At 41.6% G+C, this 22,337-nt stretch overlaps 1 protein-coding gene and 1 long non-coding RNA gene across 3 annotated transcripts; one reads left to right on the top strand and one right to left on the bottom strand.

Annotated features, from left to right (window-relative positions):
• Positions 1-1,352: 1,352 nt before the first annotated feature.
• LOC122869803 lies at positions 1,353-9,598 on the bottom strand. Its single transcript, XR_006376416.1, has 3 exons — positions 9,436-9,598; positions 5,313-5,445; positions 1,353-3,248 (listed from the first exon to the last, which is right to left on the bottom strand). It is a non-coding gene; the product is annotated as an uncharacterized LOC122869803 (long non-coding RNA).
• A 4,323-nt stretch (positions 9,599-13,921) lies between these two features.
• eif6 (eukaryotic translation initiation factor 6) lies at positions 13,922-22,292 on the top strand. 2 transcript variants are annotated; one of them, XM_044183135.1, is made up of 7 exons: positions 13,923-14,077; positions 14,366-14,502; positions 16,522-16,607; positions 16,962-17,137; positions 17,745-17,921; positions 19,031-19,215; positions 20,919-22,292. In XM_044183135.1, exons 2-7 carry the CDS (start codon positions 14,396-14,398, stop codon positions 20,926-20,928), a joined length of 741 nt encoding a protein of 246 aa, XP_044039070.1. In that variant the 5' UTR covers positions 13,923-14,077; positions 14,366-14,395; the 3' UTR covers positions 20,929-22,292. The 2 variants fall into 2 exon arrangements, with proteins under 2 accessions (XP_044039079.1, XP_044039070.1); XM_044183144.1 differs by lacking the exon at positions 19,031-19,215 and having other exon boundaries at positions 13,922-14,077.
• Positions 22,293-22,337: the final 45 nt, after the last annotated feature.

The raw sequence follows: 22,337 nt of genomic DNA on the forward strand, positions 1-22,337 counted from the left end.
AGACCTCCTCTGCTAAATGCTGTTGCTTCACATGTAAAACAGGGCTGTGTTTCATTCCTAAGTATTGATTCATTGCTGGATATGTAGACTCATGGTGTGCAGTAGGCTCCTGCAACAGCTATGTGTCACGGATACTCCAGGCTCCACTACCCACTAATTATCCACACCTGCTCCCAATTACACTCCTGCTCCACATTAGGTCTCAATCACAGGCAGCATGAAAGCCCTGTACTCACCTCAGTATGTGTCCGACCTCGTTCATCACTAGGACTTGCCACACTACTCGGCATTACGCCTATTCGCCTTTCTCCAATGATCTCCCTGCCTCCAGTGATTCTCCTGGCTCCAGTGATTCTCCTGGCTCCAGTGATTCTCCTGGCTCCAGCGATCTCCCTCCTACAGACTTCCCTCTCTCCATACCCAGCCAGTCCTCAGCCTGCACCTCTCCCGGCCAGTCTTCAGTCTAGCAACCCACGACTTCCCTGCACCGGAACTCTGCCACCCAGCTGCTCGCCTGCTCCGTCAACACCTCCAATCCCAGCTCCGCAGCAGCCTCCAGTCCCTGCTGGATGACAGCAGTCATCGCAGCAGACAGCAACCCCTGCAGGGTGGCAACAGCTCCCCGCCAGACCTCAGCAGCTCCCTGGACTCTCTGCTGGATCGCAGCAGCACCAATCCCTGGCAGATGCTGGATTGCAACCACCTCTGCTTCCGGTTGGATCACAGGACAACGCAGGACTGACTGCTGGGTCGCAACAAGCCACTGATGGTGCACTGCAGGTTCTGGACTCCCGGATACCACTGGTCCAGCCCGCTCCTCAGCCAGTCATCCCGTCGCCGGCTCCCTGTCCTGATGTCCAGACACCGGCCTCCAGAGGGTCCCAGCCTTCGTTTCCAGTGATCTCCCTGCCTCCAGTGTTTCTCCTGTCTTCAGCCTCCCTCCTACAGACTTCCCTCTCACTATATCTGGCTGTTATTCAATAAAGAACATTCTTTGTCCATCTTGGTGTCTCCTGTCTGTATTGTAACACTACGTTCATGTTCAGAAGTAGTTTGAATGAAGTGGCGTTCAAATATAACTTTGTGAAATTCCTGGGAATATTCTGGGAAAGGGGTAACGTGGAATATTGTTGGAGAGGGTAGTATGTACCGTAAGGGGTGCCATGGAATAATGTATGTAAGAGGTACGTAGGAAAGGGTACCATGGGATATCATTTGGGGAGGGGGGGAGGGTACCATGATATGGTGTGGGTAGTGGGCAACATAAATTATTAAACATTATGTGAAAGGGGTTCAGTGTGTTTTGAATGTTAAAAATGCACTGTAACAACACACAAAGGAGAGGAAAAATATAACAGTAAAAATCAATTGTGCACTTTATTTTAAATCTTGAAGTAATGAGACAAAAATGGAAAAACATAAAAAAAATGTATTTCATTCATTGCTGTTGAAATAATTGATTTGGCTCAAATTCAAACAAAATGTTAGCCTACTTGTGACCTTAAACCTCCCAAAGCATGAAGAGAAACACATTCCTACACAGTTGTAATCAGCAGTAGTTCTATGACTTTTGCTGTAATAATGTTTAGAACAGTCTTTATTGACATGGCAAAGAATACTATATGCTTAATTTCTGGAATGCCATCTTATATACAGTCCATGACTCTTTTCACTCATAGTTTAAATGTGTCTTTGTTTCATCGCTGTCCCTTCTTGTGCCTCTTCCTTTCATGACTGAAGTGGATTTCTAAGAGAGTCAGTATGGGATCATAGCTTCTACCTGACATGTATTTACCTGGTCAGTTTATTAATTGAAAGGGCAGAGGGGACTGACGCAAAGGGTCTAAATTATTCCTAGCCCATTATGGGCGTAACATTGGGTTATTCCTTTCACTGAACCAGTGTCTGCAAGAGTTAGCCATACGCTACAGGTGTCTTCCCTTTTCTTAGAAATTTTCTGGAACTAAATGATGTCGGAAGACAGACCGTCACACCTTAAAAGAAATGTCTGACATTTTGGGAAATGCACGTAGGCCTATTCCCTTTCTTACCGAGAGTTAGATGTTCAGATTGATTCCACTCTCTATCTGTACGGTAAATATGAAGCTGGAGCCAGCAGCTTAGCTTAGCATGAAGACTGGAAATAGGTGAAAACAGCTAGCCTAGCTCAGTCCTAAGTTAACGAAATCCAACTACCAGCACCTCTAAAGCTAAAACATGTTATATCTTCTTTGTTTAATTCGTAAAATATTGATTTATTGTTTTTACACTTGTTTTTGTATGGATAAGCTAAGCTAACCGGCTGCTGGTAGCCTAATATTTAGTGTTCAGATATGAAATGGATATACCACACAACAGCACACAATTTCTGGTGAGTCTGGTGCATTTGTCTTGGTTTTACAGGAAGCATTTTAGCAACATACATTTTGATACATTAGCCTATCATTTACTGTTATAACATCTTCAATACTATTTGTTTTTCTGTGTGCTACTGGGTTAGAATGGTCGAAAATCAGCCTTCGTGTTTTACAGCAGAAAGATACTTTTCTTTACAGCTCAGAAGTGCTGTTACTACTTGTCTTTGAGTGCATGTGGAGCATTTCGAACGTGTTAATCCTGCTCAAAAGCAACATAAAAAGCAAATGCATGTAGACAAGTTCTAAAAGGGTTGTACAAGTAGGAACTACTTCTTTGCAAGAGGACGCCAGAGAGTTTATTTTAACAGACAGAAGCTGCCAATCATCTTTGCTTACAGTATTTATACTAAAGCAACACTATCTAATTTAAAAGACACACTAGCAACAGTCAGCATTAAAGAGGTTCATCTCTTTAATCTCTAGTTTAGAAGAACTCATCTTCTAAACTAGTCATTAAAACTACAGGATTTTCCAAAGAAGTCCTCTTAAGAGCAGCAGTGGAACAATGCAGTAAGCATGTGGGACTACAGCGACAGCTTCGTTTTGGATTTTCGGTGGGTTCATGTATGCAGCGTCTGGCCCAGAAGACAGGACAACAAGTCAAACTCCACATGTTCCACCTTCTCCCACAGTTTTGCTCACATTAACATCTTCTGTTTCATTAATCAGAATCAGAATCAGAAATACTTTATTGATCCCCGTAGGGAAACTCTTTAAATTAACCTGTTGTACCAGGACCAGTTTAGTACCAGTTGGTGCACGAGATCATGAAACACATGTTGTCCACCTTCCTGTTTCCCATCTGGCACTGGGGCAGCTCTCCTGGGGTGTCTGTTGGAGTAAAAATTGATTACTAAAATGCAGCAATTTGCATGATCTTTTTTTCACAATGTGTGCAATGACATTTGTTTTTTTGTGACGTTTATTTCTAGGATGATAAAGACTTGAAGATGACCTCTGAAACGAAACTTCATCCTTATAAAGTAACTTTTTGAGGAAATAAGACAAGGTGAGTAGTGGTCAGTAGTATTTAAATTATACAGATTCTGATATTGTCACTTATGTATACTTTGTAGAAGTATTCATGATCCCACTTAAGTAAAAATACAGGGGTATTAGCAGCAAAATATATTTAAAGCATCAAAAAAATGTCTCCTGTGACAGATATACAGTATATATCTGATTCTATCTGACATTATCAGATTGTTGATACTGATGCATCAATATTAGAGCAACATTTTACTGTTGTAGCTGCTCGAGGTGGAGCTAGTTTTAACTGCTTTATACACAGTTAGCTACTTTATACACAGTTAGCTAGTTTTAACTGCTTTATATACAGTTAGCTAGTTTTAACTGCTTTATACACAGTTAGCTACTTTTAACTGCTTTATATACAGTTAGCTAGTTTTAACTGCTTTATACACAGTTAGCTAGTTTTAACTGCTTTATACACAGTTAGCTAGTTTTAACTACTTTATACACAGTTAGCTAGTTTTAACTATTTTATACACAGTTAGCTAGTTTTAACTGCTTTATATACAGTTAGTTTTAACTGCTTTATACACTGTTAGCTAGTTTTAACTGCTTTATACACAGTTAGCTAGTTTTAACTACTTTATACACAGTTAGCTAGTTTTAACTGCTTTATACACAGTTAGCTAGTTTAACTGCTTTATACACTGTTAGCTAGTTTTAACTGCTTTATATACAGTTAGCTAGTTTTAACTACTTTATACACAGTTAGCTAGTTTTAACTGCTTTATACACAGTTAGCTACTTTTAACTGCTTTATATACAGTTAGCTAGTTTAACTGCTTTATACACTGTTAGCTAGTTTTAACTGCTTTATATACAGTTAGCTAGTTTTAACTACTTTATACACAGTTAGCTACTTTTAACTGCTTTATATACAGTTAGCTAGTTTAACTGCTTTATACACTGTTAGCTAGTTTTAACTGCTTTATATACAGTTAGCTAGTTTTAACTACTTTATACACAGTTAGCTAGTTTTAACTGCTTTATATACAGTTAGCTAGTTTTAACTATTTTATACACAGTTAGCTACTTTTAACTGCTTTATATACAGTTAGCTAGTTTTAACTATTTTATACACAGTTAGCTACTTTTAACTGCTTTATAGGCTACACAGTTAGCTAGTTTTAACTACTTTATACACAGTTAGCTACTTTTAACTGCTTTATATACAGTTAGCTAGTTTTAACTATTTTATACACAGTTAGCTACTTTTAACTGCTTTATATACAGTTAGCTAGTTTTAACAACTTTATATACAGTTAGCTAGTTTAGCCCAGTGGTTCCCAACCTAGGGGTCGGGCCCCTCCATAGGGTCACCAGATAAATCTGAGGGGTTGTGAGATGATTGATGGGCGAGGGAAGAAGAAGAAACAAAGTTCTGATACACAAATCTGTTTTCAGTTTTATGGCTTTTTGATGATTAAAGCGGTAGAAAAAAAACACGTTTGGAATAACCTTGAATCTTTTCTTTTTTTTATGAAATATTGGATAATTTTACCTCTTTGGGCCTTGAACAGTTATTTTAATTAAACCATCTAAGAAGTTCAGGGGGGAAATGTATTTTTGGATGAACTGCTAACAACTCAGACGTCTGAAAAATGACAAGAGGCCTCGACTAGACACTGTTTATTTAGGGAAGGTTGGGAACCTCTGGTTTAATCTCTGGATATGATGTATTTTACAAATATTGTATTTGTATATTTTTATGTTAAATCTTAAACTGCAGACAAACTACACATATTAGATAAATAGTGGAGCAGTAGTAAAATGGAAATAAAAAAGTACCTCAAAGTTGTCCTTAAGTACAGTACATGAGTACATGTACTTAGTTACTTTCCACCACTGAATATGTGTGTTTACCTTCAGAAGCAGAAGATGCTGAGTTGTCAGTATTGGCAGATTCTGGATGTTTTTCAGTCTCCTCTTCTCTCTCCTTCCTCTCTTGGCTCTGTTCTCCTCCCATCATCACAGTCACCAACACAGCAAGTCACACCTGAGCAGAAATGCACAGGTATAGGCATACATATTGACCAGTTTTAATAGTTTAAACAGGCAATAGCCTAATAATCCAGTCGCACCTACAGTTAGTGGGCTTTGTTCTGAACCAAGTTCCCCTTGTTGCATTTTCACTTTGGTTAAGTGAATGTGAGTTTATTGAGTCATTATTGTACCAATAAGTAATGGTGAGTTAAGTGACAGTGGGACTCTATTAACAAAAGGAAAACTTAAAGCAAAAGTTCAACATTTTAGGAAATACACTTATTTGCTTTCTTGCCAAAAGCTAGACGAGAAGATTGATACCACTCTCATGTCTGTACATTAAATTTAAGGCTACAGCCGGCGTCCTGTTAGCTTAGCTTAGCATTAAGACTGAAAACATGGGGAAACAGCTAGCCTAACTCTGTCCAGAGAAAACAAAATCCACTTGCTAGCACCTCTAAAGCTGATTGTGTGTAAAAACAAGTTGTGGTTTTACAGTTGGTTATGTGGCGGACTATTTTTGGGCTGGGACCAGTTGCCCAGCAACCAGCGAAGACTCCAGGAAGTTACTAGACGCTGCCAAGAAATAGAAAGACCAGCACATAACCCCCTGTAAAACGGGGAATCATTGTTTTTACAATCAAATCGAAATATAACGTGTTAATCAGTTATCTGGTAGGTGGATTTTGTTATCTTTTGACAGAGCCAGGCTAGCTTGTTTCCAGTCTTTGTGCTAAGCTAGGCTAATATTTGCTATATGAGCTGTTTTTAAAGATTTCTGTCTTTAGTAGCAACCAGTGGGCTTTGGGATGAGAGCCACAGACAGGGTAGGGAAGTACTGAAAGACAGGCCAACGCATTACTGTTGGGTTTGGTCTTTTTATGAGTTTATTGACAAAAAGAAGATACATAGAATAAAGCCAATCTTATCCTTTTAAGACATTTTTTTAAGAAATACTTTATACTATCAAAACAAATGGCACATAAGGTAAGTCTGGACCTGAGAACCAGTTCTTCACAGGTGGAAAAAGTCAAATTGAAGGAGTCAAAGGGCCGACATTCAGTACAGTCTCTCCGACTCACTGAGTGAGTTGGACAAAGATAGAAAGACCTTGATAGAGAGCAAGAGAGATGTAGATAGAGCGAAAGAGGACGAGAGAGATCACAGCCACCCCTATCAGCTCGGACATCGCTAATCCCTTCCACAATGATCCGTCCAGGACGCCAATCCAATCAAACACAACTCAATCAGACACAGCTGATGGGATCATCTTACTCTGATTAACACTTTACACGATCGCTGTACGAGCTGGGAAAGCTTTCCCGGTGGTCTTTAATGCCTACTGGGAAATTACACCAGACGAGGATGGTTTTTAGATGCCTGTATGTTTTTTCACAAAGGACAAATAAACGTCAAGATGAAAACAGCCTAGCAGCACTGTCCAATAGGGCTGCAACTAATTACTTAATTGTTAATCAATCTATCGGTTGTTTCTTATTCATTGTACAGTGTACAAAATGTCAGAAAATGAAGAGAAAATGTCACAAGCTTCCAGATCCCAACTGATTATTTTGTCAGAACAAAAAACCCCCCCAAAGAGATTCAGTTTACATTGATGTGACATTTTTTAAAAAAAAGCTGCAAATCTTCACATTGGAGAAGGTAAGGTAAACCAGCAGGCAACTAGCTGGCTACTAAAGTCTTAACCAGTAACCACATTTTCAGAGTAATTCAGTAACGCAGTTGTCTGTGGGGGTTTTGTCAACTTAAAGACAAAAGCTGGGGAAAGATTAAGCTAATACCTGTTAGCCATTAACCGCTAGTTTGCTGTCAGCACACATCCGCCTTTTGTCTCACAGAACAAGGACTTCACGTAACGTTAACTTACTTTCATCATGTGGTGTGATATCTTTATGTTCACTGATAAAATCAACAACGCCTACATTTATACTCGAGCTAGAAATTCATCACCTGAACCCTTTATATATATATATATATATATATAAATATATACTACATACATGAGCCACAAGCTTGTGGGCTGCTGGGACGTTTCTGTCACCCAGCCTGGAATAAACAGGAACAAAATGCTGCTGAATATTTTCATACTCCCCAAACTGAACACAGCACAGTGACAAATGGAGACTGTAACCAGTGTGTCAATACGCTAGTAGAAGTAATGGGCGGCCGTAAAATAGGGAGCGTGCCTTTCAAAATGAGAAATTAACTGCCTCACAAATGTGTAACGGCCGTGGGTCTCTGGCCGAACTGCAAAGCAATAACTTGTGATAATTTTCACATAAAAGTTGATTATGGGCCTAACCTTTACTCCAGACCTAAATATAATATCAGAGGGGGAGCTTCTGCTGGACGGACATAACAATGTAGCAGCAGAGCACAGGCAAAGTAAAGTAAAACACACAAGTTAAAGACAGAACTATTGGATCTATGGAGCAAAACTGATATCATGGCTAATAATACTTGGGAATATGCTGCCTGCGTGAGCATTTTAGAGAAATCTCCTTTTATCGTACATTTTATTGGACCCAAGCAGGTAAAATGTAACAGGCAGGTAGTATAACAAGTTGATCTGAGCTACACTATGCTTCATTCATGAAGTTAAGAGCGTCAGTGCGGCCGCCTCACTTCCCCTCCCCAGCTGTCAGCCAGAGAGAAAGCCGGGCTAAATATAGCTTTCCCCCCCTCCTCCTCCTCCTCTCTTTCTCTGAGATGTTGTTTTGTTTTGACTCGAGCGCCTTCGTATCTCCAGCGCTGCCCTCTTTGGTTCGGAACAAACCGAATCTGTCTTTCTTCTCTGAGGACTCGACACAAAGCCTACATGTGAGCTGCAGGGTTCACTTCAGCTGCTCTGTCATTCACCCCTTCCTCTTTATTTCCTTTCTTGCGTGACTTTATAGCCACTTAAACGGTTGGTAGTTGGGGTTGACTCTACTGACAACAGGCAATATTATAATAGCCTATATATATATATATATATATATATGAATTCATGGGATACTATGAGGTTCCACCAAATGGTGTTTTTATTGTGTTTTTCTTTCCTTTTGGCACGAATAAGGGTTCACCTGCCAGGAAATAATTAAGATGAATAATCTCTCACCAGCAGATTCATTACAATCCATCTGCATTATTGATTCGACTGAAGTGAGAGTGAGCTTGCCTCAGCTTCTTCCTCCACTTTAAGGAAGGGGTATCACTAAATCAGGACTGCGTGTGATCAGCTGATGGATTTCAGACTCATTTACAGACAACACTTGACTTGTATACAGACATTGTATGTCGTTGGTCATTGATGCTTTTTATACATATCTATAAATACACCTGCTCATTTGTTCATAATATGAATTTACCTGTTTCTGTTCAGCTTTGGTTTTTAGCTGTGTGTCTATTTCTATCTTCCTGCAAACTGTTGTGTGTGTAACATTCAGAGCAACTTAAAACCGGAGTCAAATCCCTTGTACATGTACGTGTATATGGCCAAGAAAGCTGATTCTGGTCATATAAAAGGCACAAAGTGAGACAATGAAGCTGAGGAGGCAGACAACCTGCACTTAATTGAATTGCACCAAACTTAAGGTGGACTGGGCATAAACATGTAGCCTCATCAACTTTACTTTAGGCTATTTTTTTAATGTATTTTTAATGGTCTTTATGATATAAAGCTGTCAGTTTTATTCCACGTTTTATCACGATAAGGTCTTTTAAAGGGCGATACAAATAACAAAAGCCGCCTAAATGGCATCCTGGGTCGTTAATGTATGTTAGTGTAACATGGTGGCCTTATCTCGACCACAGACTGTATGTGACAGCCTTCACGCCGTTTTAATTCACCACCTCTGTTTATGCGACAGAAAAGGACGGACATGATTACAACACTGATGGCTCCGCCTGCAGAGAGAGGTGTGTGTGTGTGTGTGTGTGTGTGTGTGTGTGTGTGCGTGCTGTTAGCTGCTGTCGGGAACATAAATTAATTGTATCCCACCTAGTCGACCCGCTCGTATCCTGCGAGACTCGTCCGTCTCTGTCGGCCGCCGGTTCAGATTAGTTTGCGGTGTTTCCAGGCAGAGTATCCGGGCCGACGTGTCCGCGGAGCGGCTGCCTCCAAAGATCGTCTACGTGGGAGGAGAGGGATCACTCCGTGCGTTGTAGCAGGCGAGCCACAAAATGGCAGTGTGATGGAGCAGGGGCGGGATTCAAAAATGAAAATATGTTGTGAATGCGGCGCTGGGTGACAGCATGTAATTACGTAGAAAGGGTTTCAGTCGTAGTCATCTGGACGCTGTTTTCAGAATCAAGACGTTTCGGCTCCCATCCGGAAGTCGTTCTCAACTGTGAAAATGGTCTGAGAACTCAGAAACTGACCTTCTTTTGTTTCCATGATTACTGGGCCATCATGGAAACAAAAAAAGGTCAGTTTCAGGTGAAACTAGGCAGAGTAAACAGCAGATACTCAGGTAGACTCCTCCCTGAGGGCGGGGCTTAAGCAACACAGAGTAGCTTAAATTTCTGAGTTCTCAGACCATTTTCACAGTTGAGAATGACTTCCGGATGGGAGCCGAAACGCCTTGATTCTGAAAACAGCGTCCAGATGACTTTCTGCAATGTAGCGAAAAGAGTAGATTTTATTTGACTTGTTTCCCATTTCTGCAGTCAAACATCACAAACGGCATCACAGAGCGAGCAGATTTTCAACCTTGAGCCACATATTTTCACCTGAAACTGACCTTCTTTTGTTTCCATGATGGCCCAGTAATCAGTAATCAGGCCTATTGTTTTCTGGCTGCACCTCCCTCATCGCTGTTAAGTACCTGATTAGCATGTGATTGGCTTGACCAAGTTGGTAATACACTGTAGGAACACTCAGGAAGACTCCTCCCTGAGGGCGGGGCTTAAGCAACACAGAGTAGCTTAAGTTTCTGAGTTCGCAGACCATTTTCACAATTGAGAATGACTTCCGGATGGGAGCCGAAACGTCTTGATTCTGAAAACAGCGTCCAGATGACTACGACTGAAACCTTTTCTACGATGGAACAATCCTGGACGAATGAGGGACGACACACGTCTTAGCATGTAATTACATTGAACAGTTTAATTACATTTTACAGCCACGCTAGCAGCTCTGCGAGGCTGTACTTAGGCTCAGCTAGATGCTAACATCAGCTTGCTAACACGCTCACAAAGACTACGTTTACCATGTTCACCATCTTAGTTTCACATGTCAGCAAATTTTGACCTGGTGATGGGGCTAGATAATAGGCAGAGGATCACCAACGTTATTTACAATTCATCCTCGAATGTCTGTACAAAAATTTCATGAGCAATCCATCCAATAGTTGTCAAAACACTTAACTCAAAACCACACTAGAGGAAATTGTCAGGGGAATCACCAAAGTCAGTAGGATTCATCCTCTGGGGACCACGAATGTCTGTACATGGCAATCCATCCACTCGTTGTTGACCGACAGACTGTTATTGCCATACACAGAGCTGTTAGCGTGGCACATAAAAGCCAATCCCTGCGATGCCATTTCTTAAGCACTTATCTGGGCCGTAAATCTACTACCTGCTAGTGGTTGTGGCAGGGTTTGCCAGTCTGGTAGCCCTGTTTAGGACTGTCCCCCACATAGACATAGATGCTTCCCAAAAAAAAGGCTGTGCGCTGCTCTTTAATCGAAGGTGGGAAAGCTAACCAGTTGTGCTTTTACCAAACGAAGCACTTAATCCTCCTCCTCATGCCCGAACTATTTCCTCTTGCATGTTAGAAAACACTTCCAAGAAAGCATGAAGCTAACCTTTGTGCCGCGTTGTCCAAATAAATGTAAGACTTATCTAACCAGTTAGCATGATGGCTAGCTCAGTTGTTATTTATATACCTGCTACAAATGTTTACTAATTTAAATTCACTGCAGGCATCTCGAAGGAGAAGCAGACGCTGAATGTGAGCCGAGAGAAACAGGCAGGAGTGAGACCTCTCACTTCGCTCGCGTGCTCTTTGTCTGCTCCTCCCCTCCGGTTCGTCCCCGCCCCCCGCCCCCAACCTGCTGCAGTGACGTCACACAGGTGGCGAACTAATGGAAGTGTCAACAAACAAGACGTCACGCGGAATGGCCGACGTGATTGGCTCAGAGAGCCGATTCCGGTGCTGCACGAGGAAAGAGGAGGGGGGACGGCCGCGCTCGCGGTTGCTATGCAGGTATTTGGAGAGGGAAGACAGATTAGAGATTTTTCTATTTTTGTTACATTTTGTTTCCTTTTCCGTGCGCGCGCGCGCGCTCTCACGCTCACGCTGAGCATCTGGGCTAAAAAACATCATCAGCAGCTGATGTGAGGAAGCAGCGTGGAAACCTGAGGCTGTGAAAGCAGGCAGGAACATGAATGAGCCTACAGATAACATGTATTTATTATCAATCACTGACAAATATAAACCTGAACAGGCTGTATGCTGCACGTATACGTGCACATGCATATGTTATAAAACCACCTACTGTTTATATTTAAAGAACTTATTACATTGCAATATGTATTCCAGCACCTTTGCACTGTTTGCTTCCCTGTTTCCAGTAAGAGGTTGGCCTGAGTTATATGTTTGTGTTTGCTTGTCTTTGTTAAGCTTTGTTGTCCTTGTTTGGACTAAATGGACTCTTCATCAGAATCAGAATCAGAATCAGAAATCCTTTATTGATCCCCGAAGGGAAACTCTTTGTTACAGCAGCTCGTCTTTACGTCAGTGCACACAGGAGAAAGTACTAGCAAACAATATGATGCACTATAAAAACAGGTCAGAAAATACATTAAGTACCAGGTGGGTATAAGTATAAAATAAAAAAGTACCAAGTGGGTTTACCGGTTGATGATGGTAATACAGTATAATAATACAATGTAATAATATAAGTAATAAGTAATAAGTAGTGGTGCATGTACTGTCGAGTTAAGCGTAGCTTATTGAGATTATTAAGATATTGCACAGCTGTAATGGAGGTATGAATAAATATCAATATCAATAAATAGGAAAACTAGAATATTGCACCGGAGTATTAACACAGGATATAATGTTTCATGTTCATTCAAATTCATGTTACATCAACATAAAGTCTCATTAACGCACATTTTTGGATTATTATCTTTGCACATTGCACATATTCTGCATACTTTATACTTTTACATTTGCACATTCTCTTCGTTTTGAACACTGTTCAGCTCTTTCCATCTTAAAAATACAGACATATTTGACTTACTTTTTAGATATTTTTCACATTTTCTATCGTACATTTTTATTTTGTATTTATGGTTATTGGCTTTTGCAGTACTCGTGCTTTCTGTTTTCTCTTCTCTGACTGTGTTTTTATTGTTTTGCACCGAAACACCAAGGCAGATTCCTTGCATGTGAAAACCTGCTTGGCAATAAACTGATATGTCTATGTCTGTATCTAGTGTCGCTTCCTGAGAGCCACGAGAAAGTCACATGGATTGTATGCATGCAAACATACAACATACATATGTAATATGTGGAATAAAATACACACGCACTATATAGAAGAGGATGAGAGAAAACAGGACACAAACATTACATAAGATAACTTGATTGCAGGATTTAGATTTATTGTCCCAGAGGGAGATTTGTTTTCACAGCCAGTACAACATACACACACACACACACACACACACACACACACACAGCAACATACGGATATAGACGACACTTAAAATCGTCATTACTGTACATTATAACAAAATGTAATATAATCACATTTACATAATGTAATTCAGTGTAATGGAATAGAAACCACAAATGTGTCAGAAGAAGAAAAAACGTCTGCTTCCACTCAGAGGAAATACTTCCCTGCACACAGCAGCTCACAGAGTAAATGAGATATTAATCTATTATTTGTAAAGATACGTAAGTGTGAATAGTGTTTTGCTTTTTATAGCCTACATGTAGAAATTAGAAGAAAAAAAAATTCAAGTTAGTTAAATTACAATTAAACAAACAAATTCGGATTTAGGTTTCTTATTTCTGAACGCATATATTGATTTCCCCAGAGTCTATGAATATATTCACATAACTGAAGATATCACAGATTGAACTGAATGAACAGATGAACATGGGATGAACAAAACGCTTGTAAGCTTTGAATTATGAGCTTTATTGTCAATCAGTTGTTCTTCTTTTAGTTTCTAATATTCGGATATTTTACTATTTGCAGAATTATTTTCTAGGTTTTAGGCAGCCTGTGTGAAGGGCTTTATGGCCGTTATTTTGTTGTGCATTTTAACAGAATATACAGTTTACAGCAGACAAAGAGCAACGTCAATTCAAAAGTCAGCAATCATTTAAATTTGAAGAACACAGCAAACGATTTACAATCATACAGAATGATAAAACAGCATGAATTATGTCTCGTTTTGTTCTCAAAATTAAACAAAACACGAAACGCTTCCGTGCTCGTGTCAAACATCCGGGAATCAAAGAGTCGCGTCTTTGATGACGGAGAAACGTTGGAGCGCAGATTGTTTTTATAACGCAAGAGACGTCCTACGTCACCACGTTAACCCTGAAGCGGAAGTGAACACGAGGGGTTCAGGGAATCACCACGCACGTTGGGCTGCCGCGACCCCTTACTCAGGTAATTTTAATCCCCTTTTCACTAAATATTAGTAGTTATTTAAAAGAAACATCATTGCGTATTAAGCTGAATCTGCCCGTTGATAAAACGTGAGCTAATCTGACACGTTTCCTCTCTCTGGCTGCTAAACAGTAAACTTGTGAAAACTAGCTAGCTAGCTAGCCAGCCAGCCTGAACTGTCACAGCTGTAAATTAATTAATTAACAAACCCGCTCTATGTTGTGGTTACCAGCGGCTCACGGCCGTGAACAAAGCTCGGTGTTTTTAAATCAATTCGTGCTGTTCCAGGATCAGAAGTGAACCCTCCTCTGCTTCACCATGGCCGTGAGAGCGTCGTTTGAGAAAAACAACGAGATCGGCTGCTTCGCCAAGCTGACCAACACATACTGCCTGGTGGCCATCGGCGGCTCAGAGAACTTCTACAGGTGAGCTTTGACCTTTTTTTAACACACGTGCCACACAGGTGTTGTTACGTTCAGGCGGCTGCGTAAGCTCGCTTCAGTCGGTTTGTGCAGCTTACATTAGCCTCCGCTGCTGTCGCTGGCTGATGTAATCAAATACTTTGACTTTATGTGAGATGAGGTGTGTCAGCTTAATGGCATCAGTCGTGACGTGAGACTACACCTGTCTCTGGTGTCAACATACAGGTTTGGGGAATTACCAAAGGATAGGTGGGAATTACATATCAAGTTCATCGCAGTGGCCTGCAGGGTAATGTGCTAGTTATGTTATTAATCTTACTACCATTACTTTAAATCTCTTTGTGGGATTTGCATTGTGCTGTGTTCTCTTTAACACGGACTTTAACAGCCAAAGCAACTGTGAAATAAAAACACAAACAGATGGCCGCCCACCACTGAGTCTGGTTCTGCTCCAGGTTTCAGCCTCTTAAAGGAAGTTTTTCCTTCCCACTGTCGCCAAGTGCTTGCTCATGGTGGGATTCGTTGGGTCTCTGTAAACAATAATAATATAATAAAGAGTTCGGTCTAGACCTGCTCTGTAGGAAAAGTGCCGTGAGATACCATCTGTTATGAATTGGCGCTATATAAATAAAATGAAACTGAATTATGGGAGGTCATTTACAGCTGCTGTTCTCATACTGCAAGCTTTGTAGCGTTTATTTTGACAACACAAGTGCGTGTCTTGATTCACGGCAGTATAATTAAATCCCACCGTTATTACAGCGATAGTGAATGTGATTGTCCGTTCCCAGGACATATTTATCACGTCAGACCTCCCTTATTCATATTAAGATAAATACAGTCTTAAAAGGTCTGTAAACCAAAATGTTGACAAAATGGTGGCCCAAATTTTGCCGAAATTCTAAACACAGGATTGAAAGTCAAGTTGATCGACAGGTCTTTTATTGCACACTAACGCTAGACAATAACTGACATTTAGAGCTAGGCCGATAACTCTGCCAGGCCAACGTGCAGGCCGATATCGGCTTATTGCAGATATATCGCTGTCAGAGTACACGTCGACCGATAAGTACCGAGCAACTGCAGTACAGAAATGTCAAACTAGGTTTGAGGTGATTTAGGAACGAAAACTAAATCACAGAAAGCGCTGTAAAGTTGATTTTATTTTATTTTTTAATCTGTAAAATGAACTCAATATAAATCTTGGTCACTATTTTAAAAAAAAGTGAATGTAAGAGATCCGAATCAAGATTGTTTGTTAACGTTATATGTGTTTTTTGTTTTTGTTTTTTCCCTTTTCTAGTATCGTTATCAGGTTTTTTAAATTACCAAATTATCTATCAGTATTGGCCTAAAAATCCAGTATTGATTGGGCTATACTAATATTTGGTTATTAATGTGCTATGATGCTGTAAAATGTTTTTTTAATCAATTGTTTTTAAACACAGAGTAAATGTCTGTTTTCCATTATTATCAGCTATTTTTCATCATGTCCAACACTTCAATTACAGGAATATAGCTTTAATTTATGTGGTCGCTAAATTACCGATTGGTCCTGTAACTGTAAATTGCTGAAATGAACGTTAACATCTCAGTAAGAATTACTGCAGAAATGTGCCATATTCTGCTGCATGGAGATTCTGCCATACCAAACATCATTCAAAATCTGCCAAATTAAAGTTTCCTTCCAAGTAAGCAAGCATACACACCGGTTAGGACATCATTTAATACATTTCAAGAATCATGGGGATCCCCTTTGAAATTCAGCATGTTACTGATCCGGCATGCAGCCCTCTATTTAAATGTAATCTCGACGTTTTGAACTGAGTCGTGCTGCTCGAAACCACCGTCAGCAGTTAATTCTACAAATTTAGATTTGGTGTCAGTGGCTCCTTTTGTCTCTCGGGTGACTGATGTATTGACAGCTGGCTCAGGAAAGAACAGCCAGTCCAGTTCACCAGTGATCCGTCTCCATGCAGAGCTGAAATAAGTGACAGGCTGCTGTTGTTTGTGTGACTGCAGCGTGTTTGAAGGGGAATTGTCAGAAACCATCCCAGTGGTTCACGCTTCCATAGCAGGCTGTCGCATCATAGGGAGGATGTGTGTGGGTGAGTAATCCTGTGGAGCACACACACACACACACACACACACACACACACTCGCTTCTTAGGTCTGTTGTTTCCTTTTTCATCCGGCTTCTGGAAATCTTTATAGCACATTGATCCTTTTGATTTTGATCTCTTTTTCTTGTTTTTTTTTTCTCAACTCTCTGGTCCCAAAATCTGTTCACCACACTCTTCCTCTCTTATCTTCCCACCGACACAACAGGCCAGACAGAAACAAAAGCTAAATCTTTTGGAAATGTTTGCTGAGTTACTGAGATAGGTAGTTTATTTATTCTGATCGGTGTCTTCGGGCGTGTGATCTTTAAGACATCGCCAACACGTTTGTCCTGTGATCAGGTAACCGTCACGGTCTCCTGGTGCCCAACAGCACGACAGACCAGGAGCTGCAGCACATCAGAAACTGCCTGCCCGACGCAGTCAGGATCCAGAGAGTGGAGGAGAGGTTGTCTGCGCTCGGGAACGTCATCGCCTGCAACGACTACGTAGCGCTGGTCCACCCCGACCTCGACAGGGTGAGACGAATAAACGCACGCACACACGGTCGTGTCTCCATCGCTTCAGAGGACATTACATTGATTTACCCCTAACCACTACTTGCCTAATCTTAACTTAAACCTAACTTCAAACCAAGTCTTCACCCTAAAACTTAATAATTTACGTTGTGGGGACTTGCGTTTTGTCCCCAAAAGGAAGGCGAGTCCCCACAATGTGACTGTGTAAACAGATTTATGTCCCCCCAAAACGAGTTCACCTCAGCTCACAACGAGTGACGGGCTGTAACGTCCTGGTTTTAGTTAGTTTGTTTAGTTAATTAGAAATTTGATAATCAGTTGTTTTAGTCATTTATCAAGTAATCTTCACCAGTATGCTTGCTTTTCTCATTCATATCGTCATAAACTCAATGTTCGTGGCTTTTCGCCTCAGGTGATTTGTGGTTTCTTTCATAAACTTAATGGTTTAGTCAAATAAATAAAGACGAGATCGATTGGTTAAGCCCTAGTTCACATACAATTGTAATGAAAAGAAATAAGCCGTAAAGTTGCAGGTGACATCTTGGTGACGCGTGGCAAAAATGACTTTTGTTGATATCTGACATCATTGAACACATGCCCCCTTCAGGAGACAGAGGAGATCCTCGCAGACTCTCTGAAGGTGGAGGTTTTCCGTCAGACGGTAGCAGAGCAGGTCCTGGTCGGCTCCTACTGCGCTTTCAGCAACCAGGGAGGCCTCGTCCACCCGAAGACGTCTATAGAAGACCAGGACGAGCTGTCGTCTCTGCTACAAGTTCCCCTAGTGGTGAGTGATGGGGGGGGGAGGGTTAACTGGGTCAAGCTTGAGTTAACAACTTTATGATCCCAGGACTCGACTGTAACAGCCAGCTAGTTGAGTCAACCTGTTTTTTGCTTTTTTGATTGGTTGATCCGCACCGTGTCCCTCACCCTCTGTATATCATCTTAGTGTGCTTGGGTTGCAAACGCTGAAGCAATGCAATCGCTTCAGTTGAGACGGTGTAGTCCCTCATTCGTCCAGGAGTGTTCTATCGTAGAAAAGGTTTCAGTCGTAGTCGTCTGGACGCTGTTTTCAGAATCAAGACGTTTCGGCTCCCATCCGGAAGTCATTCTCAACTGTGGAAAAAATGGGACGAAAAAGTGGCTACAAACCGCACATTTGAAGACAGCGAGGTGGAGATTCGAAGTAGAGAGAAGAGTTGGTTTGAAAGAGGAGTCAAAGAAGCCATTTCTGTGAAAAAAGAAAACCCCTCTTTGAACAGAAATGGTGGTCTGAGATTCAATCTGCCCAAAGTCTACCACAGTGTGTTAACACCGTGGTCAAGCCAATCACATGCTAATCAGGTACTTAACAGTGATGAGGGAGGTGCAGCCAGAAAACAATAGGCCTGATTACTGATTACTGGGCCATCATGGAAACTATTAGGTCAGTTTCAGGTGAAACTAGCTAATCAACAGATACTCAGGTAGACTCCTTCCTGAGGGCGGGGCTTATGTAACTCAGAGTAGCTTAAATTTCTAGTTCCCGTCCCATTTTTTTCACATTGAGAATGACTTCCAGATGGGAGCCGAAACGTCTTGATTCTGAAAACAGCGTCCAGATGACTACGACTGAGTTGAATAAAAAAACAATCGGCAGCCTAGCCCAGCAGACTGTGTTTGCTCATTCATAGAAGCACACAATTTCACCTAATCGTGCTGAGAAATGAGAGACGGCACATGAAAAGGAGGCTTAAACCCTAAAACGCATCACTTCCTGCGAGGCAGTGGATTTTCAGATATCGGCCGTTTCAGATTTTGTTACATCGACCAGCAGGAACGAAGGGGAACAAACGGTTCGTTATATAAAAGTGAGTTAAATTTTGTACACGGTAGTAAAGCTGACTTCCTGTTCAGGCCGGCACAGTGAACCGGGGCAGTGAGGTGATCGCGGGGGGGATGGTGGTCAACGACTGGTGCGCGTTCTGCGGCCTGGACACCACCAGCACCGAGCTGTCGGTCATCGAGAGCGTCTTCAGACTCAGTGATGCGTCACAGCCCTCCGCCATCGCCACCAGCATGAGGGACTCTCTGATCGACAGGTGACTAACACACACACACACACACACACACACACACACAGTAATCACACCTTTTTATTTTTGTCTAGTTATATTTGAACTTGAGATTTACTCATCATTTTTCATTTGCACACAAGCTGAAAACATATATTTCACATATTCAACCTAAAAAAGTTCATTAAATGAAGTCTGAGAATGAATTTAATGAACCCAGATCTTGTTTGACCCGTAGCTTTGATATATATATATATATATATATATATATATTCACAACACTTGTGGGCCAGACTGACTCATTAATACTCACTTACATGCCAACACACACAGACAGAGAGACACTGTATAAAATTACCACGTGTGATGCTTTCTTCTTTCTCACAGGCTGAAAAAGGTGTCACACACACACACACACACACACACACACACACACCGAGGCAACCATCTGTTCATTTTACAACTACTCACCACTTGCAGTTAAACTTATTTTTTAAATGACTCCTCAGTAGTGTTACTTCACACTGGACTTGTGTTCTCTGCAAGTTCACTTGATCTTTCGTCAGTCTGTCATTCAGACCTTCAGAGGACTTTTCTGTTTACACGAGCTGTCCCCCCCCCCCCCTTTTTTTTTATTTTTATTAAATTGGAGATTAGTTGTCACCTAAAAATGTGTCCAAGTTCAAAGTATTTCAAATGGATACAGCTTGTCTGCCCGCAGTTTGTGTCATTGTCGGGTATATAGCTGGACATTTTGGATAATACGCGTATTAGCGTTTGTCATGAGAAGATTGATACCGCTCTCGTGTCTGTTTGATAAATGTGAAGCTACAGCCAGCAGCTGCTTAGCTTAGCATCAAGTCTGGAAACAGGGAAATCAGCTGACCTGACCCTGTCCAAAGGTAACACAACCCACCTCTCGGCACCTCTAAAGCTCACTGATCAACACTTTACATCTCGTTTGTTTATTCTGTACGAAACCGTACAACCTCTCCGGACACCGCAGTTCCCCTCAGCTGTACGGAGCGCTTTAGCATTTTTCAGCTCATGGTTTTGCTTTTCCTATCCTGCAAGGATCTTTTGAATAGAAGACATAATGAATGTTTATAAATGTTCACAAATGTTCAGTGTAAAATCGGATTAGTTTGACTTCCTGGGAAATGGCATAATGTAAACGGTAAATGGACTGTACTTACATAGCGCCTTTCTAGTCTTTTCCGACCACTCAAAGCGCTTCAACTACATATCACATTCACCCCAATTCATACACTGATGCTCATCAGTACAAAGAAACTAATTAATCATACACACACACAGCCCTCGGGTTCGGTGTCTTGCCCAAGGACACTTAGACATGTGGGCTGGGAGAAGCCGGGATCGAACCGCCGTCTTTCTGATTGGTGGACGACCCGCTCTACCTCTAAGCCACAGTTACCAGTGGCTGCGATGCACCAGCACATGTGCATAAGAATCCTTCGCCCAGCTGCCAGTAAAACCTGCAGCTTCGCCGCTCTAACGGCCAGAAATGGCAGCACTGGGGTATTTGTGTGTGTTCATCTCTGCCTCCCTTGTTTGCCATCGGCTAAAATTGATTCATTTTGAAGAACAGTCCGTCTCCCCGTTCCCTGTTATATCTGAAACTAGCGCTGAGTTACAGGAACAGTCAGACATTAAATGATGTTTCCCCGTGGTGTTAACCCTCTCCTCTCCTCTCCTCTGTTTCCCGTCAGCATGGCGTAAGCCGCCTCTGCAGTGTCCTGCAGTTGAAGAGCTCTGCTGCGGTTCGCCTGGTCTCGCACATTACGCCAACAAGCTGCTGGACCTCATTTCTCAACTTTTAAAACACCTCCTTCCACACAGGACAGCTCACCTTCACTCAGAAGTCACAGCTCCCACCTGCAGCCATGTTACAGCGATCACATCGTACCCTTTCCAGCATTTGGTTTAATGAGTCTAAAACCTTTCCTCTGGTTACCTGCGGTCATCTCTGACATCAGCTTTCTGCGAGGAAATGATCGGTTTCCAGTAAAAGATCCTGGCAGTTGAAACATGTTCATCTGTACATCCACCACCTCACCTCCACCGCTACTCATTGTAGTAGTTTTTCAAAGTAAAGACTGTTGTTTAGAGAGGCCTGAAGTTGTTAACGTGGTGATAAGGTTGCAGGAGGATTTCTGCTACGACAAGGAAAAACTGGTGCAGAGGTGGCGAAAGACCACATTTACATACAAGTTGAGGAATCTGATTTCAGCCTTTGTGGCACTAATGTGAATATTGTTTTATCCAAACAGGTAGAAATATAATTTAAAGTTTTCTCCCAGTTTGGATAGACCAGACGTGACCAAGGCTGTGCTAAAAGGAATTAAAAATCAGTTTTATTTTTGTGCCTGTATCGTTAAAAAGCCACTAGAAAAACCCTGACCTTAACCTCTTTAGGTAGGAGGCTGTGTTCTGGATGTAATTCTTAACCCTGAGCGGAAACTGTCAGCTGCCTCGACAGAATCGCCTCCCCGATGCTTCGGCAACCCCGACGGGTGACAGCACCCCAACACGCTGTTGCTGTTGTCGCTTAGAGTCAGCCAGGAAACACGTTTTGGTTCTTCACTCTGTTGCCTGCAGCCATCAGGGATTCCCATCGACACACACCCGCCTCAAAACTGTCACCTGCGTCACCATCTCAAAGGTTTTTCTGACGCTTGAAGGCTGTCACCCACGGTTGCTTCTGTCGCTGAGGCAAAGACCCAACGTTAATTTGAAAGTAAGAACCTTATTGAAGGTTTAAGAGCGACGCTTCGTCCGAACGAGCTTCCTTTCAGAGGTCTGAAATCACTCGATTTGATATTTGAGGCGTCCGACAAACACGACGGCGTACAACACACAGTATGATAAATATACAGGTAGAGTGGGATTTCAGTGTCGCGGGTCTTGTATGTAATGTTTACACAAAAACTGTCTGAAGAAAAAGTCAACAGATTGGAGCAGAGATGGATGGATGAAGTGATAAATGCAGTGTTTCTGTAACAAATCAAGGCCTGCCTGGTGAAGTCTTAACACGGTTGATATTTCGTAACGAACGTCTTGTAAAATAAAATAAGTCACCCTCCTTTTTTTTTTATCTGTTTGATGTGTTCTTTTGAGATAAGGTGTCT

This window comes from Siniperca chuatsi, linkage group LG2, assembly GCF_020085105.1.
Source record: "Siniperca chuatsi isolate FFG_IHB_CAS linkage group LG2, ASM2008510v1, whole genome shotgun sequence".
NCBI classification, from domain to species: Eukaryota; Metazoa; Chordata; class Actinopteri; order Centrarchiformes; family Sinipercidae; genus Siniperca; species Siniperca chuatsi.

Bases quoted from the DNA above. Each gene is read 5' to 3' on its own strand.
- eif6 (XM_044183135.1), top strand. From the start codon at position 14,396: ATGGCCGTGAGAGCGTCGTTTGAGAAAAACAACGAGATCGGCTGCTTC. The intron at 17,138-17,744 runs GTGAGACGAATA...TGCCCCCTTCAG, and splicing joins TCCACCCCGACCTCGACAGG to GAGACAGAGGAGATCCTCGC. The intron at 17,922-19,030 runs GTGAGTGATGGG...CTTCCTGTTCAG, and splicing joins TGCTACAAGTTCCCCTAGTG to GCCGGCACAGTGAACCGGGG.